This window comes from Canis lupus, chromosome X (genome assembly GCF_003254725.2).
Source record: "Canis lupus dingo isolate Sandy chromosome X, ASM325472v2, whole genome shotgun sequence".
NCBI classification, from domain to species: Eukaryota; Metazoa; Chordata; class Mammalia; order Carnivora; family Canidae; genus Canis; species Canis lupus.
In genome coordinates this window covers 75,961,611-75,977,728 of record NC_064281.1, presented here as the reverse complement: position 1 = coordinate 75,977,728, position 16,118 = coordinate 75,961,611, and the positions used below count along the sequence as shown (strand labels likewise).

The 16,118-nt window shown below is 37.2% G+C and overlaps 1 protein-coding gene across 7 annotated transcripts in view; it reads left to right on the top strand.

Annotated features, from left to right (window-relative positions):
* The first annotated feature begins 4,279 nt into the window (after positions 1-4,279).
* Positions 4,280-16,118, top strand: part of ZMAT1 (zinc finger matrin-type 1) — a 31,459-nt gene continuing 19,620 nt past the window's right edge. For 5 of the 7 annotated variants that reach the window (XM_049107292.1, XM_025431659.2, XM_025431658.2 and 2 more), the window contains exon 1: positions 4,280-4,601. In XM_049107292.1, coding sequence (XP_048963249.1) covers positions 4,322-4,601 — 280 coding nt within the window. In that variant the 5' untranslated portion in view covers positions 4,280-4,321. Of the gene's footprint in view, positions 4,602-4,719; positions 4,859-16,118 lie in introns of those variants that run through there. The other 2 variants (XM_025431663.2, XM_025431661.2) reach the window with 1 other exon arrangement.

Sequence of the window (16,118 nt, the reverse complement as noted above, 5' to 3'; positions counted from 1 at the left end):
AAATATGCAAAGATATATTACCTTATTTCTTTTTGGTATCTCTGACCTCCACCTTAGACCTTTTCCACATACCCCTACCTGCATTTTCTTTCTATGATTTGGGGAGTTGGTAGTTAAAGCTTAGTTGAGGCAATACAGTGTCCTCCCCGTAGTCCAGTGATGTACACAGACCATTTCAATCACTAAGCTAAAAGCCATGGAATATTTAATTACATCAACAAGATTCAGTTTACATTCTTTAAATGGGATTAATGAGCCTAATATAACATCACTGTCGTGAGAAGACAAAAATTATGCAAAACATCTAGCCCATGGCAGGCTTTAGTCTGTTGTTATCCTACTTTCCCTCTCCTTTGAAAGAAATTATTTTGGCATTCACTTAGTAGCATTACTGTCCTAGAGAGCAATGTTAAGTATAAAAGGAAGACAGGAAAGTATGTGCTCATTGTCATAATGTATGACTGAGATTTGATGGCATTTTTTTAGAACATCACCAAATGGAGCTAGGGAATGCAGAGAAAATTAACTACTTTCTTTTATTTCATGCATTATCCTCTCCCCTTTTTACTGTTTGATTGAACAGCAGGCACATAATTTTTCATGGAGCTTAAGAAGGCAGAATTAATTTCATAATTTAATAAATATTTGTTGGCGCACTGTTGTGGGGAATGCAAACTGGTGCAGACACTGGGGAAAACAGTATGGAGGTTCCCCCAGAAAATAAAAATATAACTATCTTATGATACAGCAATTGCACTACTGTGTATTTGCCCAAAGTACACAAGAACACTAATTTAAAGGGATACATGCACCCCTATGTTTATAGCAGCATTATTTACAATAGCCAAATATGGAAGGATCCAAAGTGTCCGTTGATAGATGAATGGATAAAGCATATGATATATATGTGTGTGTGTACATATATATGAATACTATTTGGCCATAAAAAATAATTAAAGCGGGATCCCTGGGTGGCGCAGCGGTTTGGCGCCTGCCTTTGGCCCAGGGCACGATCCTGGAGACCCGGGATCGAATCCCACGTCGGGCTCCCGGTGCATGGAGCCTGCTTCTCCCTCTGCCTGTGTCTCTGCCTCTCTCTCTCTCTCTCATAAATAAATAAAAATTAAAAAAAAATAATGAAAGCTTGCCACTTGCAGTGACATGGATGGAGCTAGAGAGTATCATCCTAAGCAAAATAAGTCAGTCAGAAAAAGACAGATACCATACGATTTCACTCATATGTGGAATTTAAGACACAAAACAAGCAAAGGGAAAAAATGAGAGAGAGAGAGAGAGAGATGCAAATGAAGAAAAAGACTCTTAACTATAGAGAAGAAATTGATGGTAGGGGGATGGGTAAATAGGTGATGGGGATTAAGGAGTACACTTCTTGGGATGAGCACAGAGTGATGTATGGAATTGTTGAATCACTATATTGTACACCTAAAACTAATATAACACCATATGATAACTAACTAGAATAATAATAAAAACTTAATAAATATTTATTGAATGCTATAGTCCAAAGATAGGAAATTATAACTATCACACAGAGGCCAGGGGACTGCAGAAAACCACTGTTAATCTTGTATGTCCTCCAGAGCCTTTGGGTGCAAGATTTGTGGAAGAATGCTAAAGCCACCACAAAAAATCATGTTTTATATCTTTTGGAATTCGTATAAAGAATGCCTTTCTCCCCATTCCATTTTAAAATGTCATACAAATGTATATTATTGGTAGGACCTGAACTATATTCAGAATCCTATTGGCCAAGAAATCTGAGAAATGTAATTCATAGGCTTCAAATTTCTGCAACACAGGCGAGTGCATAGAATGGGGTAGAAAGGCTTTCAAGTGCTAGCTGACAATATCTGAAAAAGTCCTCTGAGTTTTATTCCTCTAACACTTCTGATGACTTTTTTAACATACCAGATTTCCTTTATTAAATGTTTTCTGTTTAAAATACCAGTTTCTCTTTCTCTTTTGCTGACTAAATCCTAAATGATGCACACTTCCTCAAAGATTCTGATTGAATACTTCTTATACAAGTGGATAGTGATTCATAGTTTGAGAAGCAATGTTTCTGAGGGATTTCCTCCCACCTCACACAATATCGGAAGGGATAAAATTGCATTCCCTCACTATGCTTACCTTGTCCCATTGGTATTTTTTTAAGATTATTTATTTATTTATTCATGAGAGACACAGAGAGCGAGTGAGAGGCAGAGACACAGGCAGAGACACAGGCAGAGGAAGAAGCAGGCTCCATGCAGGGAGCCCAACGTGGGACTCAATCCCGGGACTCCAGGATCGTGCCCTGAGCCAAAGGCAGGCGCTAAACCGCTGAGCCACCCAGGGATCCCTCCCATTGGTATTTCAGTGGAATATTTCTTGTGTGTGATCTATCCAGTAATTCCTTTGGTGAGTAAATATTGCAATACTTCCAGAAGAACAGGATAGAAAATTACGGAAACCATCCAACACCTCAGGTAATCTTGGGGAAATTGCTGAAACACAAAACAACAAAGACATGTTCCTGAGAGCCGAATGTCTCAAGTCTCCAGAAACAACCAGTTGTTTCTAGTTAGGAATGCATAGCCCAAACTGCCAAATTTTCAAATGTTTTTAAGACACTTTTTCTTGGGATGAAATGATCCTTTCAAATATTGACAAGGAAGTAAATAAACAATTTTAGAGTTAAACAAAAGATATCTGTGAGCCAGACCTAGGGACTTAGGGACTTAGCCCTAGAAACCACTGGTTTATGACCTTGGTCCCAGAATTTTACTGTGCTAGAGCACAAGAATTCAAAAACAAAACAAAGTGTATTTTGTTATCAAGATGATCCCAGGCTATGGAGAAGGAAGGCAAACAATACAAATATGCATGAGATGTAGGGGGCAGCACAGTGGAGGGTGGAATTAAGGCTAAGTAGGACAGAACAGGTTACTGGAGGAAGAGATGTATTATCTGGGTTTCAAAGGTTGTATGAGGGCTCATTAGACAGGTGCCTAATGTGGGGAAAAGGGCATTTCAGGAAGAGGGAACAACATATACTAACATTGCATAATGAAATGACAGTCTTCATAGTAATCTGTAATTAATTTAATATAGCTAAACCATAAAATAAGTGGTGAGGTGGGGGCACTAAAAGGGATTGAGATCAGAGGAAAGGAGACCAGTAGGACAGAGGCCATAGTTCTGACAAGAGATGACGCCTTGAAACAGGGCAATGGATGGGAGACTGAAAAGGAGAGCATGCCCAAGAGCAAATTTTGCACAGTTCCACCAGGACACATATCCATCATCAGGGAAACGGATGTGATATTGTACAGCATTAAAAGTGAATGAAGTAGTGCACCTGGGTGGCTCAGCTGATTAAGCATCTGCCTTCAGCTCAGGTCATAATCCCAAGGTCCTGGGATCAAGCCCCACTCGGCAGGGAGTCTGCTCCTCCCACCACCCTCTCCCTCCTCATGGTCTGTCTGTATCAAACAGATAAATAAAATCTTTTTTTTTAGTGAATGAACTACAGCTACATAGAGGAATATTAGAAACAAAATGTTTAGCAAAAGAAAAATGTCCCAAAATGCTACCTAGAATAAGATACAAAATGTTGTGAAATTTGAAAACAAAAGTAAAAAACACTGTTTAGGCATACATGTATAAGAATATGTGTAAAAAGAGAATGGAAATAATAAATGTAAATCAAGATATTGGTTCCTTTGGGACGCAGGAAGGCAGTTGGGGAAAATATTGAGAAGTCTTAAAATATCAGTAATATCCTAGTTCTTTGGTTGGGTACCAGATTCACAGGTTTTTACCATAATTTAAATGGGTAGATGGATAGATAAGTAGTCGTTTACGGCCCCACGATGCAAATGACCAAGTATTCACCAAATATTCGCTTATTTATCTCCTCTGTACTGAGGGCTACAAGAAAGAGATATTTTGGAAGTGGGAATCAACTGGTTTTCTAACATTTTCTTTACCCTTAAATTGGTTTCAGATCAGCTCCTCCAAGGGAAGAGGCCTCACAGTGTGAGTCCCACGTGCTGTTACATCCCGCGCTTTTTGCCCTTTGCCCTTGGCCATCATCGCTTCCCCTCCAAAGGGAAGCGGGTGACGTCAAGCAGTGGAGGAAGGGGGAGGGGCAGCCCGTGGGTCTAGAGCGTTCCTATTGGTGGGGAGAAGGAGCGAGAACGAGGCTCGAGCTGAAGCGTGGAAGAGAGGGGCGAAGGGGGCGGGGCTAAGCTGGAGGCGGGGCTAAAAGAGCTTAACGGGAGCGAGGCGCAAGTGCAATTGTCCGCGCCTCGCTGCGATGGCGGCGGCGCCGAGCACAGTCACACCGCTGGCGGCGGAGTCTTCCCCTCAGGAAGCTACCGTCTCTGCCGCCTCCTCCTCCTCCTACACCGCCTGCGCGGCGGCGGCGGTGGCGGCGGCAGTGATTGTGCCTGCCTCCTCCGCCACCTCCACCCCTGCCTTCCCGCCTGCCGGTGGCTGTGGCGACGGCGGCGGCGGCTTTGGCGGCTCCACTATGGCGGCGGCGGGGAGGGGGGGCAGTAGTTTTAAAGTAGACACCCGCCCTCGCCTCAGAGAAGGTGAGTTCCCGTCCCGGGGTGTGGGGGCGGCCCCATCTCCTTCGCTGCCTCTCTTCAGCCCGTCCGAGATCGGACTGGGCGCGGTTCGCCACCGCCCCACCCCCCACCTGCTGTGGCGCAGTAAAGGCCAAGATCGCCCCGCCCCGCCCTGCCGTAGTAGCCCCGAGTGTGCAAGATGGACTGAAGCAGAGAGGGGCTTCCCTACTTCTTCCCCCACTCTCAAGGTTGGCGGTGGTCCCCAGGAAAAGGAGCTGCAGGTATTCACACGGCAGGAATTTGAAGGGAAGAAAAATACCACATAGTTTCTCTCCCAGCCAGGGTGCCTTAGTATGGTCTACGAAGCTGAGGTGTGATTTGATAAAAAGAGAGGACTTAAGGTAGAAATGGTGTGAAACTGGAGGGTCAGGAAAAGGGAAGGGGGACTGATGCAGAACGGGGGCAGAGATAGAAGAGAAAGGCCGAAGAAATAAGTAAAAGGGAGCAAACCCCCTTTGGTGAAATTCAGCATCCTGCAGTGGAAACTTGCTGTGGGATATTTAAAGAGAGAGGAGGTTAGGAAATTGGGGAGGTTAGAGTGTATACTTGAGCTTTAAAGTAGGAGCTGTTAGATTGTAGGATCATAGGGTCTGGCGGAGGGGGTTGTACTAAGAAAATGAAGGAAGAGAGTGTGGTAGAAGCACAGATTTCAGAAATCACTTTGGAGAGTTTTCTTTGGCTATTTGAGGGTGTGACCTTATAGAGCAAAGTTTAGGGGCCCATCAGTGAGATGGTTTTGATTTTAGTAAGTGCTGTTGTACCTACCAACACATACTACTCCTAACATAAAAAAGATTTCTTAACTATTTCAGTAATAAGTGGTATCTAGTTCACACGAAATACTATATACTGGTAAACAGCCTACTAATAGCAAACTGTAAAATTTGCCATTGAAATGTGTTTTAAAGCAGTGTTTGGAAATGCTTCTTATTCTTAGATTGTTGAGGCCGAGTCCACTATAGAAGATTTAAGTAAAGCATTTTGCCATCGTAAATTTCATAATTTCCAGTATTTGTGTGTTACCTCATGTTGCTAACTTGCCTCCCAACTGAAAGACGTGAACACCAAAATGGAGTAGAACAATTTAAGTTCCTTTTTCTTAGGAGGACATCCCATTAAAATTACCCCATAAAAATGTTTTTCTCTTCACATTCTTAAATGGTACATTCCTGTGTGCTATTTCATAGCCTTTCACACCTTTCACTTTGGAGGAATGGCAAAGCAGTAAAAAAAAATCCTTTACAGTATTTGTCATAGACACATTACATAAATGCCACTTACTAAGTATGGAAGTTAGAAATACACGGTGATATGGTGATGTCTTTTTTTTTTTATTAACTCTCTTACTAAAGGCAGCCTTTGTTTTTTTTGTTTTTTGTTTTTTTTTTTTAAAGGCAGCCTTTGAAAGACTATAGTGTCTTTAGTCATCCTGGATTTGTACAGTTGTTTGAGGGTGAAAATATGAAATCTGGATTTTTTTTTGTTTTTATACCAAACTATGTATGACTATAAAGAAGGAGAGAACAGTTTTTAAAAGTGGTCAAGATCACGATTCAATCTGGCTGTCATGGACTTTTCACAGTAAGGTTTAGGACCAGTATCTCATGGAACAAATAAATGGCTTTTTGCCTGTCTCTGGGACTGTCTTGGTTATAGTATCTTTGAATTTACATAGGTATTAATGGCTTTAAGAGATATAAATTCATAATGTAGCAGCAATACCCTGTATACATTATTTTTAGCTGGCAAAATGAAGAGGGCTGCAGCATAAGAGTCTGGTGCAGTGAACCTAGGTTCTGTTGTTTATCTACTAGATTTTGTAACCCTGAACAGATGATAGACTTCCTAGATTTGGGTTTTGACATTTCTGAAATAGAAGTATTGGACCAGCCAGACTCCAAGGTTGATTTCAGATCTGAAAGTATGAACCATGATTTTGTAGTTCTGCATTGATACTCTCCAGGCATTTCCATGGCTGTGCATTAGAGCAGTAATTCATAAGCCATGAGAAACTTTGACCATAGTTTTCACTTGACATTCAGTGAGTAATGAAATCTGTGTTGTTAGTGTTGAGATCATTTACTAGGATATGAAAAAACAAATATAATTGCTACCTAAAAATTATTTCCTACCATGTCATTTTAGGTAAATAACCTTCATTAACTGTTCACTCCAAACCAAAACTTTCTTACCTTTCCACTTAACAAAAGATAAATATATGATATAGTACACTGTCCAAAACATTATTAGGTCTCAAATTTTTTTAGATATTTATAAATACTATAAATGGTTGGCAGTTATATGATAGTGGATAAAGAAGAGTGAAAAATGTCACTTGATGGTGTGCCAGTATCTTTTGCCTGTTTATTTTTTAAGCCCAAGTTAGGAAATTGATCTAAACGGTGACAAAGAATTGTCAAGATTCCAGTTACTACAAGTCCACTCCAGATAGGACCATTAAAAGTGGTTTGATAAAGCATTTGCTGATCTATTTTCAACTATAGCCAGCATCTTTCTTGGGGTTGGTAGTGAGCAAATGTCAGTGGAGATTAGAAATAGCCAAGCTGGGGATATTAGAAGCTTTTGAGGTTACAAATGGGAAATTGGGTAATAAACTTCAAAACAAAACAACAAACAAAAAAAAATGCCAAGTAAATGGACATATGACAAAACACATACCTACCCAGAATTCATGGTAAGAGGAGTCATGAGATTTTGTAGGATGCTTCATATTTCATCCAGTAACATGTTTCAAAAGTGTTTAATGGCTCAAAAATGAATTTTCACTCAGTATTGATGTTCCAATGTAATCATAGTAAAAATCAAAACAAAAACACATCCCACCTGTTTATTTACCTCTTCCTTTTAAGAAAGTTAAATTATTAAGTGGATTCTGTTTTAGATTGGAGGACATGCTGTTTTTTTTTTATTTAGTTAATAATCCACTTGCATAGCAATTACCTAGAAATTACCTTTGTCTTTATAATATTATATATAGAATCATCTAATTTGCATAACCTTAAACTTCTTATCAAGATAACCAAAGAACATTTAATTGGAGTGAACAGAGAAAGTTCTTGTACTAGAACTAAAGAGATGTTATACTATTCCTTTCCTCAGAGATCCTGTGTGGTTTATTTATTTAGAGAGCGTGCATGCAACTTTCAGGGAGTGGAGGAAAGAGAAGAGAGAGAATCTTAAGGAGACTCCACACCCAGAGCAGAGCTCAACACAGAGTTCGATCTCATGACCCTAAGATCATAACCTGAGCCAAAATCAAGACTCGGATACTTAACTGACTGAGCCACCCAGGCACCCCAGATCCTGTATGGTTTTGAATTTCCTTAGTGAGAGTGAACCAAATTGTAGGCATAGATTCATTGTTTTTTTTTTTTCTGACTCAAGCCATAAATGTTTTTTTTTTTTTATCAAAAAATCTATGTCATCCTAAATTGTCTGGTATTTCTAGTAGTATTAGAAGAAAGTTTCAAACAGGATAATTTGGATTTCACACTCAATTTCATTTTTGGATACAAAAGTTAATGGTATTTTATTTTAGCATAATCAACTATTTGGAATAGGTACAATCCAACAAAGGTCTCTAAAAAATGAGTTTCTGGAAAGTGAATTCTCTTTGTTTTTTATATTATTGAAGGCAGATACTCGAACAAGCTGAATCAAATATTTTTATATAAACATGGGATTTTAATCCACAAAATGTGCATTATTTGTATTCATATTTTATTTCACTTATTTAAGAACATCCAACTATTACTAATGCCTCTCCTAAGGCTTCTGAACCTTTTCATAGTCCAAATCCACCTGAATCTGAAATCATATATTTCAATTTCCCTAATCTTTTGTTTCCTATGACTGCTCTGTGCTTTAGCTTCCTTATTTTGAAATGAGAATGTTAGACTAAATCAGTTATAAACTAGAAGCAATTTTGCCCCAAAAAGGACATGTGTCAATGTCTGGAGATACTTTTGGTTGTCACAATTGGGGAATGCTGCCAACTTCTAGTTGGTAGAGGCTGGGGATGCTGCTAAATGTTTTACGATGCATAGAATAGTCCCTCACAACAATGAACTATCTGGCCCAAAGTGACAATAGTGCTAAAGATTCAGAAACATTAGATGATCTCTAAAATTACTGTGATCTGAAATGAAATTATTAACTATAATATTAAGTAAAATCTCAGCTACTGAATTAGTAAACAAGCATAGTTTATCAAGTAATTATGTGTGTAAAACATTTTTTAAAAGAATTTTTGTTTTATTTAATAGTCACCATATCCCGAGAAAGACATATTTCTGTACTTTTTAGATGAAAAAACTGGCTCAAAGTCATTAAATAATTTGCTCAAGGGTATATAGTTAGAAGTAGAGAGAGGATTTGAATCTGTTTGATCAACTCAAAAGCTTTTTTTTTTCCCTACAGCCCAGTGCTGTGGGTCATAGTTTTTCCCCCATTCCAAATTATTATGAAAGCTTTGCTTTCACAAGTCATGTAAACACTCCTATAGGAAGGAAATAGACTAAACACTTTCATTAATAGAAAATTAGTTGATTCTCTCACCAAAGCCTAAAGCCACACGGAAATATAATCAAATTGTACGAGTACCAAATACATGAAATCTCTTATCAGTTCCCATTTACAATTTTAACAAAACCACTCTTTCATTTAAAATAACTCTTATGGGATCCCTGGGTGGCGCAGCGGTTTGGCGCCTGCCTTTGGCCCAGGGCGCGATCCTGGAGACCCGGGATCGAGTCCCACGTCGGGCTCCGGGTGCATGGAGCCTGCTTCTCCCTCTGCCTGTGTCTCTGCCTCTCTCTCTCTCTCTCTGTGTGTGTGACTATCATAAATAAATAAAAATTTTAAAAAATCTAAAATCTTTAAAAAAAATAAAAAATAAAATAACTGTTATAAAATTAATTAACCCTTATAATTGTTATATATATTATGTATAACATAAGGGAGGATCACTTACAATAGCAAAACAAAGTTTTATTACTTGTTCATGTGTTTTTCCTCTGAGTGATGGGTTGACTGCAGGAGAACTGCCCCTCTTGCTGTGGTTGAGGTAGAAGACGGTGCTTTTGTCTTTTATTTTAACGTTTTCAGTATTTTATTTTATTTCTTATTGTGGCCAAATATACATAATATAAAACTGCCATTTTAAGCATTTTTAAGTGTGCAACTCAATGACATTAAGTACATCCACATTGTTAGGCAGCCTTCACCACTATCCATCTCTAGAAATTTTTCATTGTCCCAAACTGGAACTCTGTACCTGTAGGTCATAGTTTTGTCATATGACTATATTTCTCCAATCTAAAGAACTATCTGATGTGTCTGATTTCTGGAAAATAACATGTTTAAACGTTATGCTTAATTTGTTAACTGTCGGCAACCTGAGGAAGTATACTGTTGATTGTGACCACAGAGGACAGCGTTGCAAAGCAGTTTTACTTTCTTAATACTCTGAATGTAAGTGGGACCATGCATTAAGCATTAGTTGTGTTTCATCTGTTCCATATCCTATCAGTTTAAGCCATAACACCTTAGGTGTCTTTCCATTTTTAACCTAGTTTTTGATAGTACTTTCTTGTTTTCCATTGCTGTTTTTTATGTTAAAACACACAAAAAAATGTTACCAGCATGAAAAACTTCTGTATGTTTCAAGGATAGTATATTCCAGTCTATATTTGAAAGCATACCATTGTATCACTAAGATCTCACTATCAAACTACACTAAAATGGGCTTTGATTCAGAGTATAAAATCTTGCCCTCCTATCCATATATCTTTTACAAGTTTATGATGGCATATAAAATTCAGATATGCCAGAGGATGAAGAACAGTTGAGAAGTACTATGCTAGGAATATAAAAGCAACATGTCTAAGATTCACTGGGAGATATTTACCTTCCCATGTCAAAGAACTTTATTTGCTGCAGATGAGGGATGAAATCATACTTCATAGCATTTATTATTTTGTCATTTGATATTCTAATGTGTAATCTACTTTTATTTTTAACTCTAGTTCTCCTAACATCTAACTAAATTAGATTGGAAGATTCAGGACCATCTGCTATGAATTTGGGGTATTCATTGTCAGAAAAGAAAACTGAGCCACTTATACCTAAATTATAACCAAAATAATACCTAATTTGCTGGAAAAATTTATTGACACTTGCTATAATGGTTAAAGCATTATATTTATCAATAGAAATGCTGTGTATTGTTTTGCAAAGAAATACCTTGGAGAGAACCAATTTTACGAATTAGACATAGATAATAAAATGCAAATAATAGAGGAGTAGGGGAAGAAATTTGGGGACCTTTTGAATTTTTAGGCCCTAAAGTCTGTGCTGTATAGCTGCTTAAAACTTCAAATCTACTTTTGTGTTTTCTGATAGACTTATTATTTGGAAGAAGCTAAGTTATTTGGATCCTTCTCTAAGTACGCCATGAAAACTTTGCTTCTCTATGTATTTCTGTCTAAAATACAACCTTTTCTTATTGATAACTATCAACCCATATATGGTAAAGTACAAAAAGAAACTTTAGAAATGGAAATCTGGAAGGTTGTGGTATGTTCTTAGTCATACAGCTAGTTAATAGCAGGATAAAGGCTAATGCAGTCTCTCATTCTAGTGCTTTTTACTTTTACTGCTTTTGGAATTAAGAATCAGTGTAAGCCCATATTCAACAACCAACCAATAAAAATACTTGTTTATTTATTATTTCAAATTCTAACCAGTTTATAAAGAGAAAAGAGGTGAAGAGAGTATAAAGGGAAAAAGAGGAAGAAAGAAATTGCCAAGTTTCTTCAACCATTCATTCCTACCAGAACCAGTGCCAGAGCCCCAGTTCTTTGTGAAAACACTTATTTTAGTTCCTGACATATAGTAAGTCCACAGTAAACATTAGTTCCTATTCCAGCCATCTTTCTCACAGCCAACATTATTTGCTCACATGACCTGTAATTTAACATTTATTCCCTGAAGTTGGCCTGCCCTCTAGATCTTCTGCCTGAGAGAGGCTGAAAAATATCTGCACTATCACCAATTTCCTCTGCCACATTCAGAATTGGCTATAGGCCATTTACTTCTGGGAGTCCAAAAATCATGTCTCAAATAGTGAGGATGGGGGTAGATTGGGGTCTAAAGGAACATTTTTTAGCATCTCTTGTGAATCAGACATATTTCTTATGTATGCCAAAACTAGAGAAGTTTTTCATTCAAGACTTTGGCCTTTTTAAGAACTAGCTCTCAGAAATCTTGGGCAGACTTAGACACTTACTATGTAACTTTGAACAAATTGTTTGACTTCTTCAAGCCTCAGGTATTGCCTTTAGAAAGGAGAGATCATTGTCAAATTTGACATTCATGTCAAATTTAAGGGAAATGCAGTTTAAAGATAATTTGGCAGTGTGGAGTGCCCTCTGAAAAACAGTACTCCATCATGTATAATGTTCTCAGTGAAAAGCTAGCTTCCACAAGCCTCCTGTCTACAGATTCAGGATCTAAAAAGATCTTGAAAGTCCAGAATTATTGGTAGAATCTAACAAAGGAAAACTTAAATGAGACAAATATAGTGTATATTGGGTATTTGGAGGATCCATAAAAATTTCTATCTATATAACTATGTCCTGGAGTGCATTCTTTAACTAGCTCCAGGTGAAAACGAAGCTTGTCTTTTAGTCAGAAATTAGCCTAGCATTAGTCAGTGTATGATGTGCCCACCAAAAAAAAAGTTATCTTGGGCTATATTAATAGAAGAGAAACACTCAAAACAAAGAGGTGAATATACTTAACAATAAATACTGAACTGTACACTTAAAAATGGTTAAGGTGGTAAATTTTATATTATGCATTTTACTACAGTAAGAAAAATGAGATGATCTCATTTTACTAGTCTGTTGTTAATTGTGACCCCATTAGGGTGATTGTGCTCATTTTATATTTTATGAATGGCAGGGATTTAGGTAAATTAGTGAGAGGACTAGAATTCATGCTGCATGACAAAATTGGGATCAACTCACAAAAAAGCTAAGGTGTGTGTGGGGGGGGAGGAATACAGATGTAACGGTTCTCTTAAAATATTTGAGGATTTCCATTTTAGAAGAGGGATTATATTTACCATGACTTTGAGGAATAGAACTAGGACCAGTGGAAGCTCTAAGACAGTGTGGTGTCATAGTCTGGTCCCTGAGCAATGATGCATCAGTATCACCAGGGAACTTGTAAAACCCTGTATGTTCTTGGTCCCCCACTCAAGAACTACTGAATAAGAAGTTCTGGGAATGAGACCTAATAATCAGTTAATCTTTTAACAAGATTTCCAGGTGATTCTGATGCACACTAAAGTTTGAGAGCCCTTACTCCAGGAAAACAGATTTCAGTTCAACAAAAACACATGAAAATTTGCCTAGCAGTGATTTCTCAACCTTCACTGAATCACCTGGGAAACTTTAAAGAACAAAACAAACAAGAGACTATGATGGGGAGCCACTCCCAGAGATTCTGGTCTGGTGTGGAGTCAGGATATTGGCATGTTTTAAAAATAACCTAGTGACTTCAATGTGCAGCCAGGGTTAAGAACTACCTTTGTGAAAGGTTGAACTAGGATCATTAGGTAGGCTGTTTAAGAGATCTCTTGGGGATCCTATTTAACAACACAGACTCTCAGGCTTCAACTCTGGAGATTTATATAGTTTTGAGATAGTGCCAAGGAATACTTTTTTCCTTCCTTTTTTTTTCAAAAATCTTTTCAGGTTAAACAAAAGCACAGTTAGCTTGATAATAAGTATGGTAGATGACAAAACCCGTATATCAGTCAGCTTAAGTCTCCAAATAGATATTGGACAGCCATTATGTGTAAGGATCTGAGCCTGTAGGGCAGTGATTCCCAACATGGTTGATTATCAGAATGACTTGTGGTTGGATTGGACCACCCACAGAGATTTTTAATTCAGCATGTATGATTTTGAAAAACTGTGCATGTGAATTTTTTAAAATATTTTATTTTTTATTTATTCATGAGAGACACAGAGAGAGGCAGAGACATAAGCAGAGGGAGAATCAGGCTTCATGCAGGGAGCCCAAGGTGGGACTCGATCCTGGAACTCCAGGATTATATCCTGGGCCCAAAGGCAGATGCTCAACCGCTGAGCCACCCAGGCGTCGCCTGTGCATGTGAATTCTATGTGATACCCTGCTTGTGAATAATTTTTACATGAAGATTTGTTCTGGAATTTTTAAAGTAGATTTAATCATATTTGAATTGATTAGGAAAGCATGCTATTTAAAGAAAATTAGGGTAAATCCTCCTAAGTACATTTTAATGTGCATCATCACTCCAGTATCTTCTTTTTTAGTTACAGATTTTTGTATATTTTAATTTTTGATTCACTGAAGTCAGAACATCACATTCATTATATTGCATATAAAGAATTTTCCATTGACAAGTAATTGTAGGTGAATTTATTTGATTTAAGGTGGAATTGACGTGAAGTAGTGATTTGCTGGGGAGAAGAATGGCTGAGATTTTGAGCCTGAAATATTGTACCATTTAATAAAGAAAAACAGACCAAGAACTTGTTTGAGGAAGTAAGTCAAAGGCAATAAGTAGGCAATACCATTCTAAAGAAAAACTTAGAGGGGCACCAGTAACTTCATGGTCTTCATGGAAATGATGTGGTGATACCAGTAATGAAAGGCTAGGTTAAAATACTCAGCCTTGGTATTTCCCAACTTGAGGTCAATTTCAAACTTTGAGTATTTAGACCTGGGGAAATTTGGAATTAAAGATTGATCTAGGAGAGAAAGGAAAGTTATATTTTAGGAATTACTGAATCTCTAAATTAGTAGTTTCCTTTTGTCTTCTCAAAGCAAACTTTCCTTTGGTAATAAATTATATTGCCAACAAATTATAATATTTAGAAAAGGTTTTAAAGGGAAATTCATAATCTTACCAGGATGCTCAAATTGAATGTAATAGTTAATTCTGAAACAAGGGACGTCCTGAAATACATTTTAACCTCTTTACCTTGCTGACTTTACAGCTAAAAATAAATAATATATTCTAAAACAACCTAAAAATGTAATTCAGTGGGGATACCATCCATATATTATAGTGATAAATTTTTAACCATTTGTCAAGGTATTTTTGACATGCTTCTAATAAAAATTATTTATTTTTATTAAACTATAATTAACACAGATATTAGTTGCAAGTTTACTATATAATGATTCAACAATTCTGTACTTTTTTCAGTGCTCATCAAGGTAAATGTACTCTTAATGCTTTTATCTGTTTTACCACTTCATCCACCCATCTCCCCTCTGGAAACCACCCGTTTTCAATCTGTATTTAAGAGTCTGCTTTTTTAATTTGTCTCTTTTTTACTTTGTTAATTTGTTTTGTTTCTTAAATTCCATGTATGTGTGAAATTATATGGTGTTTGTCTTTCTCTGACTGATTTATTACGTTAGCATTCTACTCTCTAGATCCATCCATGTTGTAACAAATGGCAAAATTTCGTTTTTTATAGCTAATATTCCATTGTATAGCTTACATCACATATTCTTTATCTGTTCATCTATTGATGGACACTTGGGTTGCTTCTATATCTTGGGTGTTTTAAATAATGCTGCAGTAAACATAGGGGTGGGTATATCTTTTCAAATTAGTGTTTTTATTTTCTTTGGATAAATACCCAGTAGTGGAACTACTAGATCATATGATAATCCTATTTTTAATTTTTGAGGAAGCTCCATACTGTTTTCCACAGTGGCTGCACCAATGTTACGTTCCTAACAGTGCATAAGGGTTCTTTTTTCTTCACATCTTCGCCAATATTTGTTAATTTTTGTGTTTTTTAGTTTAGCCGTTCTCACAGGTATTAAGTGATACCTCATAATGGTTTTAATTTGAGTTGCCCTGATGATTAGTGATTTTAATTATGGTTATTCTTATCTTGGACAAGCAATTTTTTAAGAAAGCCTTTTTAGTGTATACAGTGATACTGAAAATTAAGCTTAGTTGAAGATACCTGACATAACTTTTAAAAATAAATATCTTAAGATGTGCCTGGGTGGCTCAGTCAGTTAAATGGCTGGCTCTTGATTTGGGCTCAGGTCTCAGGGTCTGGGATTGAACTCTGCTCTGTGCTCATTGGGGAGTCTGCTTAAGGATTCTCTCCCCCCCTCCCTATGTTCTTCCCCCAGCTTGCACGCTCTCTCTCTAAAATAAATCTTAAAAAAAATACATATCTTTGAAAATTTTTAAATAGCAAGTCTTATATGTGTTTTGCAAAACTTAAAATAGATAACTGTAAGGAATAAAATGTTAAATTTTCTTCCTTTTTTCCTTTTTAAATTTTCTCCTTTTTCCTTTTCTAGCCCCGTTTCCCAGAGTTAACCACTTTTAAATTTAATTTATATCTTTCCATATTTTTTTCTATGTGGTAT